Here is a 19,106-nt window from a genome sequence, read left to right on the forward strand (position 1 = left end):
AAAGATAGAGCTGCAGCGCTGCTGTGCCTCTGCTTCCCCTGCCCCCCCCCAACTCCCTTCACCCCGGAACTCCCTTTTAAGCTGGCTCCCGCTTCCCTCCCCCCTTGATATGGAGGCAGCATGGAGGGGAGGGGGGGAAGCAATGTGAGTGGTCAACTTGACTACTCTTTTACATCCCTAGGAAGTAGAGTGCAAGGCTGACTGTGAATGAAGTTGAAAGATGCATTTCTGAGGGACAAAAGCCTAAAATCTTCCATGTTTAATATTGCTTAAGGAAGATTTACAAGATGGCCATTCAAGATAGAGGTTCATTCTACATGAAATCATGGCAGCAACATAGCCATGTGATTATGCTGTTGTTGCATCTACGATGTGCCTGCAAAATGGATATTTGCCTTTTCTGTGTCCAAGTCACACATTTATGCATGCAGACAACAATAATGTGGCCAAACTCATTATTTCTGTATTATGTACAAGAGATATCTATGTACATTTTACAGATTTATCTTAGGAAATGAGGTTTGAAAATTTGTCCTTGGCAGATGTATTCATTTGGGACCATAGTTTTTCAGTGAGCTATTAAAATGCACCTGTAATATTTATGGAAAACCCCACATATACATAAATGGGCAGAGAAATGCCATTACTCAATTACTTGCACAAATACAGGGAAATACATAAGAGAACATGTCTGCACGAGTTGCAGGTGCATTTTGAGAGTCCCATTATAAATCTGACATTTACCTTAGGGCCCTGTCATGCAAATATTTATTACTGAGCACAGTGCTTACTACTGTGAAGAATCTCACTGACTGTAAATTAGAAAGAGCTTTTTGTATAGGAGAGGGGCCAAAGTTGACATCATATAGCACACACTCAGGCTGATCTCTAGTGTGATCTCCAAATGCAGACAGAAGCATGAGAAAGTGCTTTCATTTCTGAATGTTTTTCTCAATGATGTTGGGAAATTACATTCCTTAGTTTGCCGCCAGCCATTCACTCAATAGAGTGATGAGTGAATATACTGAAAAATGAAATAGCTGGGGGAAGCCAGAAGCCATACAAGTCTTCCTCTTTCCTTCTTGAGATGCTATTAAAAACAAGTCAGTGTTGGATAAAATAAGAGAAATATGTAAAGGAAAAGTTTTCTAGTTTGTTAAATAATGTTTTTAAAGATTCAGATACTCTGTTTTGATGATGGGCCATCAGGACCCCTTGGGTGACAGAACATTTCCTTTTCATCTTCCAGAAATGAATACACAATAGTAACATTTATATTTAATGTTTGTCATTTTTAAAGGGCTGGAAGTAAAGAAGCACAGCTCTGGCAAAAAAATGAACAGAAGCTTTTGACTCCTGCTTACCAAAAGAGGATACAGATTTCAACCACAAAAAGAGACCAGCTGCTTCAAGAAAAACAATTGTTGCAGGTAAGACTATAAATAATGTTGTTGTCCAAACCAGTAGTAGTAGTGGTGGGGGAAATGCAGCTTGTAGGCATTCATGTGGAATTAAACCGAGTATAGTGCGCTGCGTCTGTGCAGCAATTAGAGACTTGGCTAAAGTCTAGCAGATTCTCTCAGTGATGACTGGAGAGAGGTAGTGTGAATCTCATTACAGACGAGGAGTTTAAGGCTCAGTTGCTTATGTGCGTGCTTTAACTTTCTCATTATCTTTTAAGCATGCTCTTTATGTTCACAGGTTTAATTTGCCTTCTCTATGCTTCACTGGTCTGTAGAAGTTTTTATCTGAAGACAGAAAGAGTCTTAAGAATACAAAGAATTCACTTCTGTTCAAATTTGATTATCAGTATGTGATTTGCCAATTTTATTCATGAAAGATGATCCATACATTTTGTAGGGACACAGTGAGTGTCATTAAAAAGGCAGCTTTTGCTAACAGTAACTAAACACTGATACCTGAGATTTTCATGGTGTGTCTCTATTTAGAATAGGTAGTATCTGTTTGGTAATGGTTACAAATGTTAACTGTTTAAATTAAGGATGTTAAAGTGTAGTTATCAGTCTAAACATATAGTCGATACAATTTGACAATATGATTAGTCAATAGGGCCATTCTGTAGAGCCACAGCAGGGGCAGCTCCAACAGCTGGTTTGAGTTGGGACAGAGCAGTCCTGGCTTGTGCAGGCTCCTGAAGCCACCCACACTGCAGCTCTGCATTTTAAATAGAGGCAGCAAGCAGGGAGGGAAGCGACTAGTCCAGTCACTACTCTGGATAGTCGACTAATAGACTAGTTGCTTACATCCCTAGTTTAAATGGTTGCTGCTGTAATTTTGGTTAAAAAGTATTGCAAACTCTTTAGCTATAGCTTAGATCCTTTCTTCACATCTCTACCACCCAAAAGGCTCTATTTTTTTATTTCCTATGAATGAAACCCTCTTTTCTTCAATACTGATGATCAGTCTAATATTGCTGATCTACTTTAATAGTTACAAGAAAGAATGAATCATCATGGAGGGCTGACTAAAGGCTTGTAGACATACTTTTCTAATCTTTACATCAGGTCTCTGTTTATAACTTTTTTCAGTGTGTTCAGAGGTAGGAAGAGGTGAGGTGGGATGGAATGGATATAAATTAAGGCTGTTTCTTAGATAGCAATGGTAGGTTAAGGGGCCTTTCTGTCATCACACTTGACTGCCCACAAGGACATAAAAGATTCCATGATACTTCTGGAAAAGAACAGGTGAGAACTGCAGTTTTCTAGCCAAAATTTGTGTTCTCATTAAAATAGATTTAGAATGCATGTGAATTATTCTTTAGTATAATATGCAGATGCTGTAACTGCATCTAATTCATTGTAGTGTACAATATTTTGTTATACCTTGACTATGAAAACTGTATTATAAACCAATTCTGCTTATCTTCCTGTACACACTCATATAGGTGTCTTATTGCAGTCATTTCAGTTAGTATATTTTCAAAGAATATGGAGGGCTTTGTTTTCAGTGATGCTTACTAAAATTCTGGCAGTATTCCCAAATGAGTAGTACAAAGAAGGAAATGTTCTTTGTGCACCTAAAAACCTGATTCGAGATTCATAGAAACAGTCCTGATGTTTTTGGCCTTCTGACCTTTGTTATCTCCGTGACAAATGCCTGTGGGGATGAAACATCAGCTGTTCTGTTCTCTGGCTGCTACTTCTAAGAAAAAAGAAAATAATTGATGCATCTACTGTGCAACATTGCAGTAAGTTGAATTCTTTGAGCTAATTTGTTCCATTAATATGGAATAATAGTTTCTTCTTATGCTTAGTCATATAAATGTAAAGCTTGAATATTTATTTTGATGTCAAAATATACTTTTAACAGAGAGAGCATTACGACTGTATTGGATATTGTAACCTTCATTTAAATTATAGATTAAAAAAATACCCCCTACATTCAAACAATGTTTAGGTTGCAAAGTCAAGCACTCAGAAATTAGGAAATGCCAAATACAAGGTTACCTCTGCATTTAATTCAGTCCTTTTATGTATATGCATTATGATGGTCTTTCATTGTGCGATCACATACTATGTTCTTGACAGGGCTCCAGTATGTACATTGATAAAGGCAAGACAGTGCTCACCGAATGAGCAACTATTCAAGTTCCATTTTATTCTCATTATTCTACAAAGTAGAGTCCCAATTTACTATTCAAGCTCTGTTCTGAATACAGAATTATTAATTTCCTTCTGGGTTTTTGTATGGTGCTTATCATTATAGCATCTGAGTGCTCCATAAATGATGATGAATTTATCTTCATTGTATCTTTGTGAGGAAAGGCAGCATTATCCCCAGTTTACAGATGAAGAAATAAGACACAGAGACATTCATGTCAAAATACACATTAATCTTCAATGCCCATTTTGAGATGCCTAGGGCCTGGTTTTTCAGAGAATGTATCATTTTTATAACAATGTGTTCAAAGCACAACCATCAATAGCCTAGCTGTTGTTTGCTGTTAGGAGCACTCGCCACTTCTGGAGATCAGAATCCCCAGGTGTTTACACATCTAGAAATTGAGAGTGTGTGGCACAGGCAAGGATAGAATTTACTTCTCCTGACTAGAATTCAGCTATCTAGACAATGAGATCATTCTTTCTTGCCCATGCAATCCTCTGCCTTGGTCTCACTATTCACCTCCCAACTTCTGCAACAAATGAGGCATAGGTGCTATAGTCAACAGCTTCATTAACTGCACAGCCCTGATTCCTTCCCAAAGCACGATCCATCCTGTGCACAAAGTGAGGTAGGTTACTGAGAATTAATGTGTGATCGTGTAATTTAAGACTATGATAAAGCACAAGGGGCTGTGTTTGGACAAGAGTGCTTGACTTTGAAAGCTTGTAATTTTTTTATTAACGCGGAATTTAAAATTTTATTTCTTAATGTTTTTTACAAACTTAAAAATTATGGAGTATTGATGTACAGGAGAACAGGGTCTCTCTTCCTGTGCTTGGTACCACATTTGCAGAAGCGAGGAGAAATTGCACAGAAATTCTTGCTCAGCTCCTGCAACCCTGCAGTTATGTAGATGGAATGCTTAGTCTAGTTCAGGGTGGCAATAAAAAAATGGTCACCACTATATTTACCTGTGCCTCTGCAGGTATTGAGAGATTGTAGCTCCTGTTGGCCGTGGATCGCTGTTCACAGCCAATTGGAGAAGTGGGAAGCAGCATGGAATTGAACACTGCTCCCATTGGCCATGAACGGTAATCTGCTACCAATGAGAGCTGCAGTCGCTCGATACCTGCAGAGGCACAGATAAATATAGAGGTGGAGGCCTGCCAGAGACTAACCCTGAGGACTGGATCTGGCCCATGGGCTGGAATTTTCCCACTCCGGTCTGTGCGCCATCTTCAAAGAATTTAGCTGCCAAACTGTAACAAGTCTGTGTCGAGCATGTGTAAAATGAGATTTTTTCAGCGGTTCATAACTTGTCCAAATGTTAACAGATTTTCACAGGGATGTCAAAAGGCACATCCTTGACACAATGCTGTCCTCTAGCCAAGTTTCAAATGCCTGCTCCAGAGCACGGAGGTATTAGAGCTCCCAATAAAATGTGTCTACGAATTTTTAACATGGGCAAAACAAAGTATTTCCCTCTAACTTTGTGCTGAGAAGCAGTGAAATTGGAAATTTTCAGCAAAAACAAAAATATCAGCCTGAGGCAGACACCCAGTTTGGAAAATTTCAGACCAAATGGTTAAAATTTAGCAAAGCTACAAGGAACAGAAAATAAAATCTTATACTGTAATGGAAAGTGTTAGACATTTTTTAACTATTGACTGCCATCTATATTGCCTTTAGTATACTGTATCTTATTAGCAGTGTTGTTTTCGTTCACAAGGTTAAGTAATAAACTTTGGTCTCTACTCCATATAGAAAGAAATTGAAGACCTCAGGGCAAGGCTGGCTGTGCTAGAAGAAAAAGATCAACAATTAAAAAGAGATATTGAGGCGCAAGATAGGCTTATTCTGTTGCAGGACTGTGAATTGAGTGCCTTGCTTAGCTGTGTATCTTTAAGAGAGTTACAGGAAATAAGCAAGGCCTTGGATGACACATTAGCAGCATCGTATCAAATACCATTTAGTTTGGATCTCCCTGGAACCCTCAAGAGGTATTTATGCATTTTAATTATTTTCCATTATATTCTCAATGGCATATTGAATCTATACTGCTCTACCATTTATTTTCCTTCACACTGCTCAAAGATTTCCTGTCTCAAAGGAATATGTGTGTGTTTGTGTATATATAATATATATGCCAGATAATCAAAGATATATAGATAGAAAAGAGAAGACTTGTGCTTGCAATATAATTCTTTAAAGGAATGTCAGGAAAAAATATGAGCTTTTAAAAAATACTGTTTTTAATAACATTATTCAGTCTGAAAAGTGTAAAAAATAAACTTGCCTTTTACTGTTACAAATTGTCTATTTTTTCATTTTGCTAAGTTTGGACAGTGCATATTTTTTGTGTGTATTTATTTAGTTTCACCTTTATTAGTACAATATAATTTGGATTTTCAACAGTGCTTATTCATTATTATATTGTTAATATTGATATCCTGACTGTTCCTTATGTTGTACAGGTAAATGTTAATTTTTCCCCCCAAAGTTACTCAAACTGGGCTTAGTAGCCCGTCTTCCTTTCCTTCTTCTTGTTCTGATAATTGTTTTCATGAACATCCTTTCTGGGGGTTCTACCAGGAGATGTCAGATTTAATTTATTAAAATCTCTCCAAGGCTTCTTTGTCATACTGTTTGCTGTGCTAGAACTGCCCACTTTTGAGGTGGGGCTGGCTAGTTGCCCAGGCAATCTTAATTCTGGCATTTCCTAATATCTAAGTGCTTGATTTTTTTTAACCTTAACATTCTTTTAATGTAGCTTTTTGTATATAATAAATTCATTCGCTAATTCTCATATACACTTGGAATTATATAATTTGATCAAGCTGATTTTACATATTGTCAGTTTCCAAGGATTTGTATTATCAATAGATATTTTTACAAAGTCTTGCTTATTTTTCAGTTGTTCAAAATTCTTCCTGTTTTTTTTCTCTTGATCAAAGACACATTTACAAAAAGCATTCCATTCCCTCAGCTCTTAATGAATCATCATGTTTCAACATGCTCCTTATTTACTAGCACATACACTTTCTCCCCAGCATTGGCAATGTGGTAAGTATAATATGTGCTAGTCACTGTACAGACAAAGATTATAAAGACATGCTTGCTTCTAATCTAAATAGAGACATTTTGAGTGATAGGAACAAACAATGGAGTGGAAAGAGAGAGAAGGAAGGTGCATTTGGGGGTACACAGTTTTGTTAGGCGCGCACCCTGGAGACTTCTCTAAATGTAAACACAGGAATATAGCCACATTGAGTACAATTTTCAAATATGCCCAAGTCCCATTTAAGAAAGTGATTAGAAGTACTTCAGAGGACTTAAGCGCCTAAGTTGCTTTTAAAAATGTTATCCACTATGTTTATATGCTAGCAGAATCCTGCTTAACGTAAATTTATTTTTTATCTGATCACTATGATACATTTTTATCTCTTCTTGCATTTTATCCTTTCCATTTATGAGGCTTGTTTTGGTTTAATAAGCTTTAATGAAGTATTGCTGTTTGTATTTGCTAATATATTTACAGAATTGTCAGATGAATATCAAAAGAAAGATTCATCTCTGTTTGGAATCTAGAATGTAGGTAATAGTAACTTGAGTTTTTTGTTAAGTAGCTCCCGTATCTTTTTATATTCCATGTAAAAATATTTCTCTACTGTCTTGCAATTCAGTGGCCTTGCAGTTACCAGAGATCATGCTTTGATTCCAATGCCTTCTCTTGGTTTTGGATTTGGTTATACGAAAATATTCAATCTTCTTTTTTTCTTTCTTACATTGTCAATAAGCAATTTTAATTGTACTTGATATGTGCTATCTTGAAAGTTCTTTAAAAATGTATGAATTAAATCACTGCATACCAAGATTGTTATAACACTATTTGAGTAAGTGGAAACTCTTGCAATGGGTCGCATGGTACCGGCATCATAAATAATGTTTCCCCTTTAAAGAAAAAATATATGTGGGGACATCCTTTATAATGGACTCAGAAATAACTTAAGAGTTAACTTCCTGTTATATACCTTCTCTGTAATGGTTTTTTTCATTTCTTGTTCCTTCTTGAAAACAATGTGTTGTTTTCCTTCCTAATTTAAAATATAAGCTTTTGGGGCCAGGAACTTATCCAATTTTGTGTCAGCAAAGATTATGCAACCTTACTGTACGGCATAAATAATAATGGAGTACAATCTTGCACTCAGCTTATTTGCTCATGCCAACTCTAAGGATGTTTGAGTGTAAACGATTAACCGTTTAAACTGTAAGTGGATGGGAAGCGGCTTTCCTGAAGGTAAATGACATCATTAATTGATAATTATCAGTTAAATAGTTATTCATTTGCACTCAAACATACCTATAATTAACAGGTTAAAATATTTAGCTAAAATTAGCTGAATTTATTAGACTGTTATTGAATTTTGAGTTTGACATTGTTGACTTCTTTATTCCTGTGAAAGAGATTTAGCTGGTAATGTGGGTTTTACTTTATGAAGCATTAAGAGGAAAGATTTCAAATTCTTTCAAATATAGTTCAGAGCTTTTTGTCTCATCAGTGAATCAAACTTTTATCCATTTATTATTCAAATGATTCTATGTATGTGAATTACAGTGCTGACACTTACAGCTGAGCCTCATTCAGCACTGATGGGTTTGAAGATCAGTTGGCTGTGAACCAGGTTGCAAATATTGTGTATCTGCTCTAAAACTGCATCATGTCAGCCAGCAAAGTGTTTTTGTGAGGTGTCTTTTACTTATTTATACTATCCATAATATTCAGCAATAGAATAACGCAAGACTGATGTCAAGTATCCCTTAAAACAATGTGTGTCCTAATTGAATTCATTCAGCAACTTACAATTGACCATAAAAATAAAATGCATTTTGTTTTCTTTTGGTCTAAATGTTATTTAATATACAATAGTAACATAATAAAGCAAACTGTGGAGAAGAAGGAAAAGACGCTTGGAAACTAACTGCACAAATATTTTTGTACAAAAGCAATAATGGAAAGGATTTAATTTCTGTTCATTGTAATGGGGATTGAGTGGTGTTTCAGGCTAATCCATTTTCTTTTGGGCCTTGCTTCAGAGGGCAGGGGGATCCTGTGCTAAGACACGGCCATCTAATGTGGCTTCAAATATGTTAGCTTGTATCTTGATAATGCTTTCAGTTGTGTTAAGCTATTGTGATTGAGCTAACATGACTGAAAAACACACCATTTTTGCCCCTGAAGACAGGGCCCCAAATTACTCTCTATAACAACTTTGTGAGGGGTCCAAGTATTGCTATCCATATTTTACTTAGGAGGAAATTGAAGTACAGAAAGGGAAGTCACTTGCCCAGTGTCCTACAGTGATGCTATGGCAGAACTAGGATTGGAATACAGGAGCTCTTGGCTCCACACTTCATAGCATATCTCTTTCTCAGCTAAAGGAGACATTCTGGAAATAGTCATAAAAAGATGGATCTATGTTTTGATGCTCTTTGAATACCTTCTGGTTGGTGACTACACAGGGAGGGGATATTGTCAATTTAAAAACTATGTTGTAAATAAAAAAATATTTGTTTCTGTAATTTATAATCACTTGACACTGTGCTCTTTGTTTACTTTGTTGCATATCTCTATTGGACAGTGAAAATCAAGAAAATCTGTTTCACTTCTGTTTTGTGTGCTGTTTTCACAGTTTGATTTAGGTTTTTGCCGCCTGTGATTTTTTTTTTTAACCCACATTATAGGTGAGACTGGGCATGTAACTCTGTAGCACATTATTCCCAAAGTGGATTTCACTGCACTGACTGTTGTCTGTGAAGCTGAATGCCATTCAAGACAGAAATTCAATTAAATATCCTTCAATGCACTTGAATCACTCTGCCTTCCTTTCCACCCTTGCCACACACCACACATTAATTGGCAGAAATTGGTTCCACAGAGTGTGATATCTTTTGAAGATATGGAAATTCTCTATTCTCTGGATCAGTTGTTGTAGTACTGACATGGCCAGGAGCGCCAGGAACTGAACTTGAAGTTTTGTGTAACCAGTCCACTTTGCTGTAGTGTTGCCTGAGGCTTATCTGACAAACATTAATTCAAAGTGAAGTGCAAATGCTCAGAGGATGAAGACATTATTACTTGGAATATTGTTGAAACATTCAGCAATCTCAGTTGAGGACAAAATGTGACTGAATCAAAAGATCCTGTTTTTAGAAAGGGTGGTTTATTTGAGAAAGGAGTAACGGATAAAGAAAGAAAAACTCAATATGTTGCTTAACCATATGAAAAATAGACTTGCCACTCAGACTGCACTGTTGATATATATGCTGCCAATAGGGGATTCTGCTGTACACACAGTTTATTGTTTTACTAAGTGAATGTCCCCATGACATCGCTTGTTGACCCGTTGGTTCATTTAGCAAGCACGTGGAAGGCAGCCAGGAAATCTGGGTTTAGTAATGTTAGGTCACATCTGCTTTTAAACAGAACTGTCAGTTTTAAAGAGCTGTAGTTCTAAAGAATGTAGTGTTAATTGTACCTTACAATTTTGAAAGGATTTCTGTTGTTTGTCATGCTGCACATTATGTAATAGCGTATGGGGGGAGGGTCCATTGACTAACTCATACCAATATACATAGCTGCTAATATACATTATTTATTATGACACAGATGCTAACCAATATATATTAATCACAAATATCTTTAGGTGGTTATATAGCGTAAATTGGCCTTTATCTTTACTATAGTCCTGTTCTCTTATGCAAAGTATCCCTCACTAGCTTGCATTACTAAAGTGAGGTTTGGCTTAAGTTAAGTAGATAGGAAAGTGGTCACGATCAGGACAAATTATATTACCATATCATGTGGTAGGGAGTAAATCTCACAGGCCAGTACTGGAATGTTCCAAAGGAAAAAAACAAGATGTATGATTGTTCTACCTGGTACAAACCTAGAAGTTGCTTCCATGCTCCTTGGTACGTGGAATGCATTTGTTCTGAACAAGACATAAGGGGTACACAACGATATCAGGAAAACAAGGGACAAAGTTGATTTGTTAATGTAGCTTTAAATGATGTACCCAGTACCTTGTAATTTTTAACAGGTTGAGTATAAAAAAAGGCTTTAGGTGTGTAACTTTGGAAGCACATCTTCTGTGGAAGGTGAATGTAATATTGCTGCATGAAATGGCTACTCAGAGATTGGTATCATATATAATTTTTTCCTGTCCTATGTTATCATTGGCTTATAGCTGAACACCTGACTGACACTGGTTATTTGGTCTTTGAATATATTTTATAAAGAACCAAAGTTCAAAGCAATACATAGTTTCCAGTCAGAGTCTTTATCCTGTCAGTGCAGATAAAGAGGAGTTCTGTGTGTTTTATTGTGTGGGTGTTCTCCAGATGAGACCTTAATCCAAGGTCCTCAGTGCTATATGTGAACATTAAAGGTTGTATGTCATTTTCTTAAGAGTAGGGATCTGTCCCAGTAACCTTGACCAAAAACTCCCCATTCCGCCAAATCTTGTGTGGCTGCCTACCTTCCCCTCACCTTCCCAGAGATGACTACATTTCAGTGATGATTCTGTATGTATAGGCGTTGTTTGTATATAGCTAAATTATGAGATCCTCATTTATTTCTCTTTTTCTTGCCTTGTGAAAGAGATTGAAGAGATGTTTGTCTCTGTGTGCCAGTCATTATTCTGCACCTCTTTATCATATGCCCTCCTAGTTATTTCCCTTCTCTTTTCAGTCTCTCTCCATGGAACTGCAACAGAATATTAAAAGTACAAACAAAGAAGCAACAATATAATGAGTAATACAGAAAATGAGGTAGTTGTGATATAGCTCAACTTTAGTAAGGCTTTTGATACTGTCTCATATGATTTTCTCTTGAGCAAACTAGGGAAATAGAGCTTAGCTGAACCCATTAAAAATTGGGTGCACAAGTGGTTAGAAAACTTTACGTAGTTATCCGTGGTTCATAGTCAAGACCAAAGGGCATATTGAGTGGGATCCTGAAGTGATCTGTTCTTGCTCCAGCTCTGTTCAGTATCTTTCTAAATAATCAAATATCAGAGGGATAGCCATGTTAGTCTGGATCTGCAAAAGCGACAGAGTCCTGTGACACTTTATAGATTAACAGATGTATTGGAGCATAAACTTTCGTGGGCAAAGACCCACTTCATCAGATGCATGTAGTGGAAATTTCCAGAGGCAGGTATAAATATGCAGGCCAGAATAACAAGGTTAATTCAGTCAGGGAGGGTGAGGCCCACTTCTAGCTGCTGATGTGGAAGTGTGAACACCAAGAGAGGAGAAACTGCTTTTGTACTTAGCTAGCCATTCACAGTCTTTGTTTAATCCTAAACTGATGGTGTCAAATTTGAAGATGAACTGTAGCTCAGCAGTTTCTCTTTGACGTCTGGTCTTGACCTTTTTTTGCTGCAGGATGGCTACCTTTAAATCTGCTACTGTGTGTCCAGGGAGATTGAAGTGTTCTCCTACAGGTTTTTGTATACAGGCAGTCCCCGGGTTACGTACAAGATAGGGACTGTAGGTTTGTTCTTAAGTTGAATCTGTATGTAAGTCGGAACTGGCATCCAGATTCAGCCGCTGCTGAAACTGATCAGTTTCAACAGCGGCTGAATCTGGACACCAGTTCCGACTTAAATACAGATTCAACTTAAGAACCCCAGGCATCCCCAAGTCAGCTGCTGCTGAAACTGGTCAGCTGCTGCTGAAACTGATCAGCTGATTCCAGGAAGCCCGGGGCAGAGCAACTCTGCCTCGGGCTTCCTGTAGTCAGCGCTGGTCAGTTTCAGCAGTGGCTGACTTGGGGACGCCTGGGGCAGAGCAGCTCGGGTGCTGCTGGGTTGGTCCAGTAGCACGGCCGCTCCTCGGCGCTACTGGACCAACCCAGCAGCACCCCAGCTGCTCTGCCCCAGGTGTCCTGATTCAGCCGCTGCTGAAACTGATCAGCAGCGGCTGAATCAGGACGCCTGGGGCAGAGCAGCTGGGGTGCTGCTGGGTTGGTCCAGTAGCGCCGAGGAGCGGCCGTGCTACTGGACCAACCGGCAGCGCCCCACCTGCTCTACCCCAGGCCCCGGGCTTTGCTTCACGTCTCCCTGGTCTGCTGGGGGGGGGGGCACTAGCTGCGTTTCCCCCCCCCCCAGCAGACCAGGGAGACGCGGAGCAAAGTGGCGGAGGACCCGGGCCGGATCGCGGTGCTTCCAGATCAGTGCCGCGGTCCGGCCCGGGTCCTCCGCCGCTTTGCTCCCCATCTCCCTGGTCTGCTGGCTCCCCCAGCAGACCAGGTGGACGAGGAGCAGCTTTTCTCGGCCTGGAGGAGGTGGGCGGCGGGACCAGGCGTCCCGCCGCTCCAGTCCTCCGGGGCGAGAAAATCCCCGTTCGTAACTGCGGATCTGACGTAAGTCGGATCCGCGTAACTCGGGGACTGCCTGTATTGCCATTCCTAATATCTGTTTTAGGTCCATTTATTCTTTTGCGTAGGGACTGTCCAGTTTGGCCTATGTATATAGCAGAGGGGCATTGCTGGCACATGATGGCGTATATTATATTGGTAGATGTACGGGTGAGGAAGCAGTGATGGTGTGGCTGATCTGGTTAGGTCCTATGATGGTGTCGCTGGTGTAGAGGGCAGAGTTGGCACAGAGGTTTGTTGCATGGATTGATTCCTGAGTTAGAGTTGGTGTGGTGTATAGTTGCTGGTGAGAATATGCTTCAGGTTGGCGGGTTGTCTTTGGGTGAGGACTGGCCTGCCTCCCAAGGCCTGTGAAAGTGTGGGATCATTGTCCAGGATGGGTTGTAGATCACTGATGATGTGTTGGAGAGGTTTTAGCTGAAGACTGTAGGTGATGGCCAGTGGTGTTCTGTTGGTTTCTTTCTTGGGCTTGTCTTGTAGTAGGAGGCTTCTGGATACATGTCTGGCTCTGTTAATCTGTTTCCTCACTTCCTCGTGTGGGTATCGTAGTTTCAAGAGTGCTTGGTGAAGATCTTGTAGGTGTTGGTCTCTGTCTGAGGGGTTGGAGCAGATGCGGTTGTACCTTAGTGCTTGGCTGTATACAATGGATCATGTGGTGAGCCCGGGATGGAAGCCGGAGGCATGAAGATAGGCTTAGTGATCGGTAGGTTTTCGGTATAGGATGGTGTTTGTGACCATCACCTATTTGCACCATGGTGTCCAGGAAGTGGATCTCTTGTGTAGACTGGTCCAGGCTGAGGTTGATGGTGGGGTGGAAGCTGTTGAAATCGTGGTGGAATTCTTCCAGAGTCTCCTTCCCATGAGTCCAGATGATGAAGATGTCATCAATGAAGCGTAGGTAGAGAAGAGGCGCTAGTGGACGAGAGCTGAGGAGGCGTTGTTCCAGATCAGCCTTAAAAATGTTGGAATATTGTGGGGCCCTACGGGTGCCCATAGCAGTGTTACTGGTTTGGAGGTATAAATAAATAATGTGGATAATGGCAGTGTGCACACGTTCCATGTTTTTGGATGATACCAAACTGGAGGGGGGGAGGAGCAGCAAGTACTTTAGAGGACAAGATTAGAGTTCAAAATGATCTTGACAAGATGGAGTAATGGTCTGAAGTAAATAGAATGGAATTCAATAAGGCCAAGTGCAAAGTACTGCACAGAGGAAGGACTAACCAATAGTACAAATGCAAAATGGGTAACTGCCTAGGAAGGAGTATTTGCAAAACAGGATTGAGGGGGTTAAAGTGGGATAACTGTTGTGAAAAAAGCAAATATCATTCTGAGTGGTGAGCATGACATGAGAAGTAATTATTCCACTCTCCTGAGCACCGATAAGGCCTCAACTGGAATAACGTGTCCACTTCTGGGAAGAATGTGGACAAATTAGAGAAAATCCAGAAGACAGCAGCAACATAATTAAAGGTCTAAAAAATGTGACTTGTGAGGAAAGATTTAAAAAAATTGGTTTGTTTAGTCTGGAGAATAGACAACTGGGGGGAAAGAGGGGACATAATAGTCATCAAGTAGATGAGATGTTGTTATAAATGGTAGGGTGATGAATTGTTTTCCTTTTCCGCTGAATACACAAAAAGAGGTAATGGGTTTAAATTGCATCAAGGGAGATGTAGGTTAGATATTAGGGCAAAACTTCCTGTTAGGGTAGTTAAACACTGAAACAAATTATCTAGGGAGGTTGTGGAATCTCCATCATTGAAGATTTTTAAGAACAGGTTAGACAAACACTTGTAAGGGATGATTTAGATCAGTGTTTCTCAGTGACTAGTCTATGGACTAGCACCAGTTCCTGATATCTTCCTGACACAGTTTAGGAAGGCAGCAGGCTGGTATCAAAAAGTTTGAAAAACTTGAATCTAGATAATACTTTGCCAGCTAATTACAGGGACCCTGCTGCACTAGATGATCTCTTGAGGTCCCTTCAAACCCTGTATTTTTTATTGCATGTCTGAAAAATCAAATGCATTTTTCAGTTCTCTCCCCATACCTCCAAAAGACAAGAGTTGGGCTGAAGCTGATGAACAGGAGCAGCAAGTACCATTTCATAGCTGCCACCACAGCTAAAGATAATTGCTTGCTGACCTAAGGCATCATGGACGTGAGAAAGTGCTAGCCTAAGTGTAAAATTGATGTTCTTTCCCAGTCTCACACATGGCCTGATTAATCTAGCTTTGTGTGTGAAAGCCTGCCGGGGTTTGGAGATCATATTCAACCGTATACCATTCAGGCAGACTGCAGAGTTGCTCTCCCTCTTGTTGCTCTCCCTGTTGGTTATTCCTGTCCCATATTCAGGGCTTTGGTGCCATTGGATCTGAATAAGAAAGGATTCAACTGCTCTTTTCTTGTCCTCTCCCCTGTGCTGATCTTTATGAAGGCCCATGTCCCCTCCTAAGGCTCGAGAGCCCGAACTCCATTCTAAGTTCCAACTTCAAAGTTCTGTCTATGCCGCTGTTCTTCGAGAGCTGGCCTGCACCCCGTTAGTCTGATCCTGTCAGCTGGGCTTGGAGTAGGGATGTTGAAATGTGTTTAGTTGTGTAAATGTGTAACTGCTGAAATTTTCAATGGTTATACATTTACACGTGTGTGTGTGTGTGTGTGTGTGTGTGGTTGGGGGGAGGCAGGAGCTGAGTGCTCATGTGTAGCCAGCTTTTAAGCTTAATTCCAGTGAACACCAGTTCCCATTTCTCCCCCACCTCTGTGTTGCTTCCTGGCTCCTGCCTCTCTCTCCCCACTCCCTCCCCTGTGTGTAAACATGTAACCTCTGAAAATCTCTGTATCAGAGGCAGTAGCCTGGAATTGAGATGCCTTGGGAATAACTGAGTGTAGCTCATCCCAGGGGAGACTAGAGGTCGACCGGAAGCCAAGGAGGGTGCCATGACCATCTGGACTGAGAGAAAGAGGAAAGGGGCATCCCTCCTTGGCTGCTGGCCGACCTCTAGTCTCCCCTGGGTTAAGCTACACTCAGTTATCCCCGAGGCTTGTCAGTTGTCCGCTTTCAGCCCCTCCGAAAGGGGGGGGGGTGGAGGTAGGGGGCCCGGGCCCGCCCTCTCTCACAGGCTCCTAGCCCAGGGCCCTAAGGACACTCTACGTCCGGATTCTGTCCGACTGGTGGGATATTCGCTGTAACTCACCAGTCTGCCGGCACTCCTAAGGAGCCTTGCCCTGGGCTGCTTCCTACCTTCACTCCTCCTTTCATGTCCTCTGCCCCCACGCTCTGCTCTCTGCTCTATTCCCCATCTCTCTCCTTCCTTCTCTGACCTCCTCCGTCTCCCATCCCCCTCCTCTCTCCTCCGCTCTCACCCTTCACTCCTCCACCGTCTTCTAGCTCACTCCTCTGTTCGCCTCTCTCTCTCTCTATTACTCTCCTCCATCTCCCTCCTCTCTTCCACTCTCCTCTACTCCCCTTTCTAATGTGGTGCTCTCTTGCGCTGGTGCCTCTCCCCCTGACGTCAGGGACCCACGCGCACTCTGGCCCTGCCCTACGCCTGTGTACAGCCCCGCTTCCAGCTCCCATCCCAGGACTCGGCCCCCCTGCATGCCGCTCAGCTGGGTGGCTGCACAGGCACAAGCGGCGCAGACCACTAGTCTCCCCTGGAACAACTGTCAGAACGCCGTGCTCCCCATGCAGCACGGAGGTCAGCGCTGTTGGAGTGCAGGGCAGGTTGCCACAGCTCCGCCCTGTCATACGAGCAAACATGCCATCCTGGTCATCCCGTTCTTCGGTGGTGCGCGCCTGCGCGATGGGGATCACGTGGTGAGTCCCTTTTTTGTCTGGCGAGGAGGGTTTTGCATAATTTGTCGAGCCCTGGTTATGGCTGATAGACAAAAGATAGGAAGGAGAGAGAACAGCATTGATCTTCCTGGTGAATGGCTTTAGCAGAGGTCTGCTGTTGCCAAAATATCTATATCATCTATATCTATATCTGTATCTATATCTAGCCAGGTTCAAAGTGGACCACAAACAGAAGTCTCAAGAGATGGTATTACACTTCTTATCCATTGGAGTAGATCTCCTTATACCCTTTATGTGTGGTGTCCCTAAGGACACTTAGGCTATGTCTGCACTGCACAGTTATTTCAGAATAAGCTATTCCTCAATAGTTACTCTGAAATAGCTTATTTCAAAATAGCACGACTACACTACAGGGAATTCTCAAAATTAATCCAAGGCAGGCTTCCCAAATGTAAACGTGCTATCTCGATTTAGAGCCCCAGGAAGAATAACTTACAATGGCCTGGTGAGAGGCTATTTTGAAATAGCAGAAGTAGAGTGTCTACATACACCTTATTTCAAAATAACTATTTCAGAATAGGCATTATTCTTTGTAGAATGAGGTTTACAGAAGTCAGAATAAGCCGTCCATTATTTTGAAATATTTCAAAGTAACGGAATTGCTGTGTAAACGCGTTCGTAGTTATTTTGGAATAACAGCAGTTATTCTGAAATAACTTTGCTGTATAGACACACCCTTATTTACTGATGTTTCAATAAACTCACCCACCTTAATCTGGTGATGCACACTTTGTATCTCTTTAACCATGTAAACCTTTACTTGTATTTCCTCAGAACCCAAGCTTAACGCCGGATGTACAGTGCCTTCCTTTTTAATGTGTCTTGTAAACTTTATTTGAAACATTAGCTTTAATAACATCTTTTCAATTTGTCTGCAATCAGATGAGCTTTGAAATTGGGAATTTTCTCAGATGAGACTCAGTGTTTTACTTTTTAATTCAGATGGTAGTTCTCACAATTCTCAGGGTATTCATTCCCAAAATAAACTTAACTAAATAGTCTTCATTATGTTATGCCTCAAACTCTAGTTCTTAGGAAAAGTGACAGTCTCAAAGGGTGGGAAAATGATGTCGTCTTTATTGCTATCTAATAGGCAACCACATGACCATCAATTCATAAAGTCACCCAAATTGGATAAATCTTCTGTCAATATTTTTATTGGCACAAGTCTTCTCTACCTTGTAGTTCCCCTTAGAAAATGAGGGATACGTAATATATCTCATTTTGTACGTCCATATTTAAAGAGTAATCTTGGTTCTCGCTCATGAGGCATGTTGCTGTGAAAATCATATTATAATGGTCTTGCCCCCAAGCTGTGGGCAGGCTGACCTGCCTATTACAGTGGATCTGTGCATCTTATTATTCACAGAAACAGAATTTCCAAATAAATATGGAATATTTTTCATGCTTGGTTCTGGCTATTTGTCTAGTCTTTACTGTCCTTTTATTTAGTGTTGCTTTGTCACAATGTAAGATTTGTCTTTTTACCTGTCCTCAAAGCATTCTGTGATGCTTTCATAGAGGGAGTTATAGGAATGCAAGGGAATTATTGCTTGCTTGCTTGCTTGATTTTATATTGTAGAGTTTCTGAAGGCCAAGAAAAATCTTTACATTTCTGACTTCTAAATAAAATTTTGCTATATTTTTCCCTTGATGTTGGCTGCAACATATGGTTACCAAAATCCCCTTGAGTGTTGTTTTTGACTTCTTTCATTAAGAGATGGACAAAGGCTTTTTTGAAAGCCAGCACTTTCAACTTGCCTTTAGAGGTGAGAATACAAAGACGTTTGTACAGTGTGATGTGTGTATTTTCATTTTTTTGAACAAGTCAAGCACTTTTTGCCTGTGAATTAGAAAAGTGGCAGTGATAGGGAAGTTGAACTTGCTGTTATAATTTATTTTGAAACCTCTAAGAAACTGTGGTTCATCAATATCTCATTTTAAACTTCATATCTGGTAGGGAAGCCCAGCTGCACTAAGTTGTGTATTATTCAACTTGTCTGGCTGCTATAATGTCATGAGCACAGAGTGGTCATAAAAATATCCCATATTTTTCAAAAAATCGGTACTCACTACTTTCAAATTCTGAGGTTGTGCTTATTTTTTTTTGTTTCATATCTTGACATTTTAAAATTTGAAGGAGAATTTCATACATGTTATAGAGAAATGCTTTAATAGCTC

At 40.4% G+C, this 19,106-nt stretch overlaps 1 protein-coding gene across 1 annotated transcript in view; it reads left to right on the top strand.

Moving 5' to 3' along the window:
* Window positions 1–19,106, top strand: part of DISC1 (DISC1 scaffold protein) — a 273,630-nt gene that overhangs the window by 75,711 nt on the left and 178,813 nt on the right. Inside the window, 2 exon segments of the mRNA XM_089777362.1 lie at window positions 1,301–1,430; window positions 5,389–5,624. Of these exon segments, the coding sequence (XP_089633488.1) occupies window positions 1,301–1,430; window positions 5,389–5,624 (366 nt within the window).

Source organism: Pelodiscus sinensis, chromosome 3 (assembly GCF_052426305.1).
Source record: "Pelodiscus sinensis isolate ZL-2025 chromosome 3, ASM5242630v1, whole genome shotgun sequence".
NCBI lineage: Eukaryota > Metazoa > Chordata > Testudines > Trionychidae > Pelodiscus > Pelodiscus sinensis.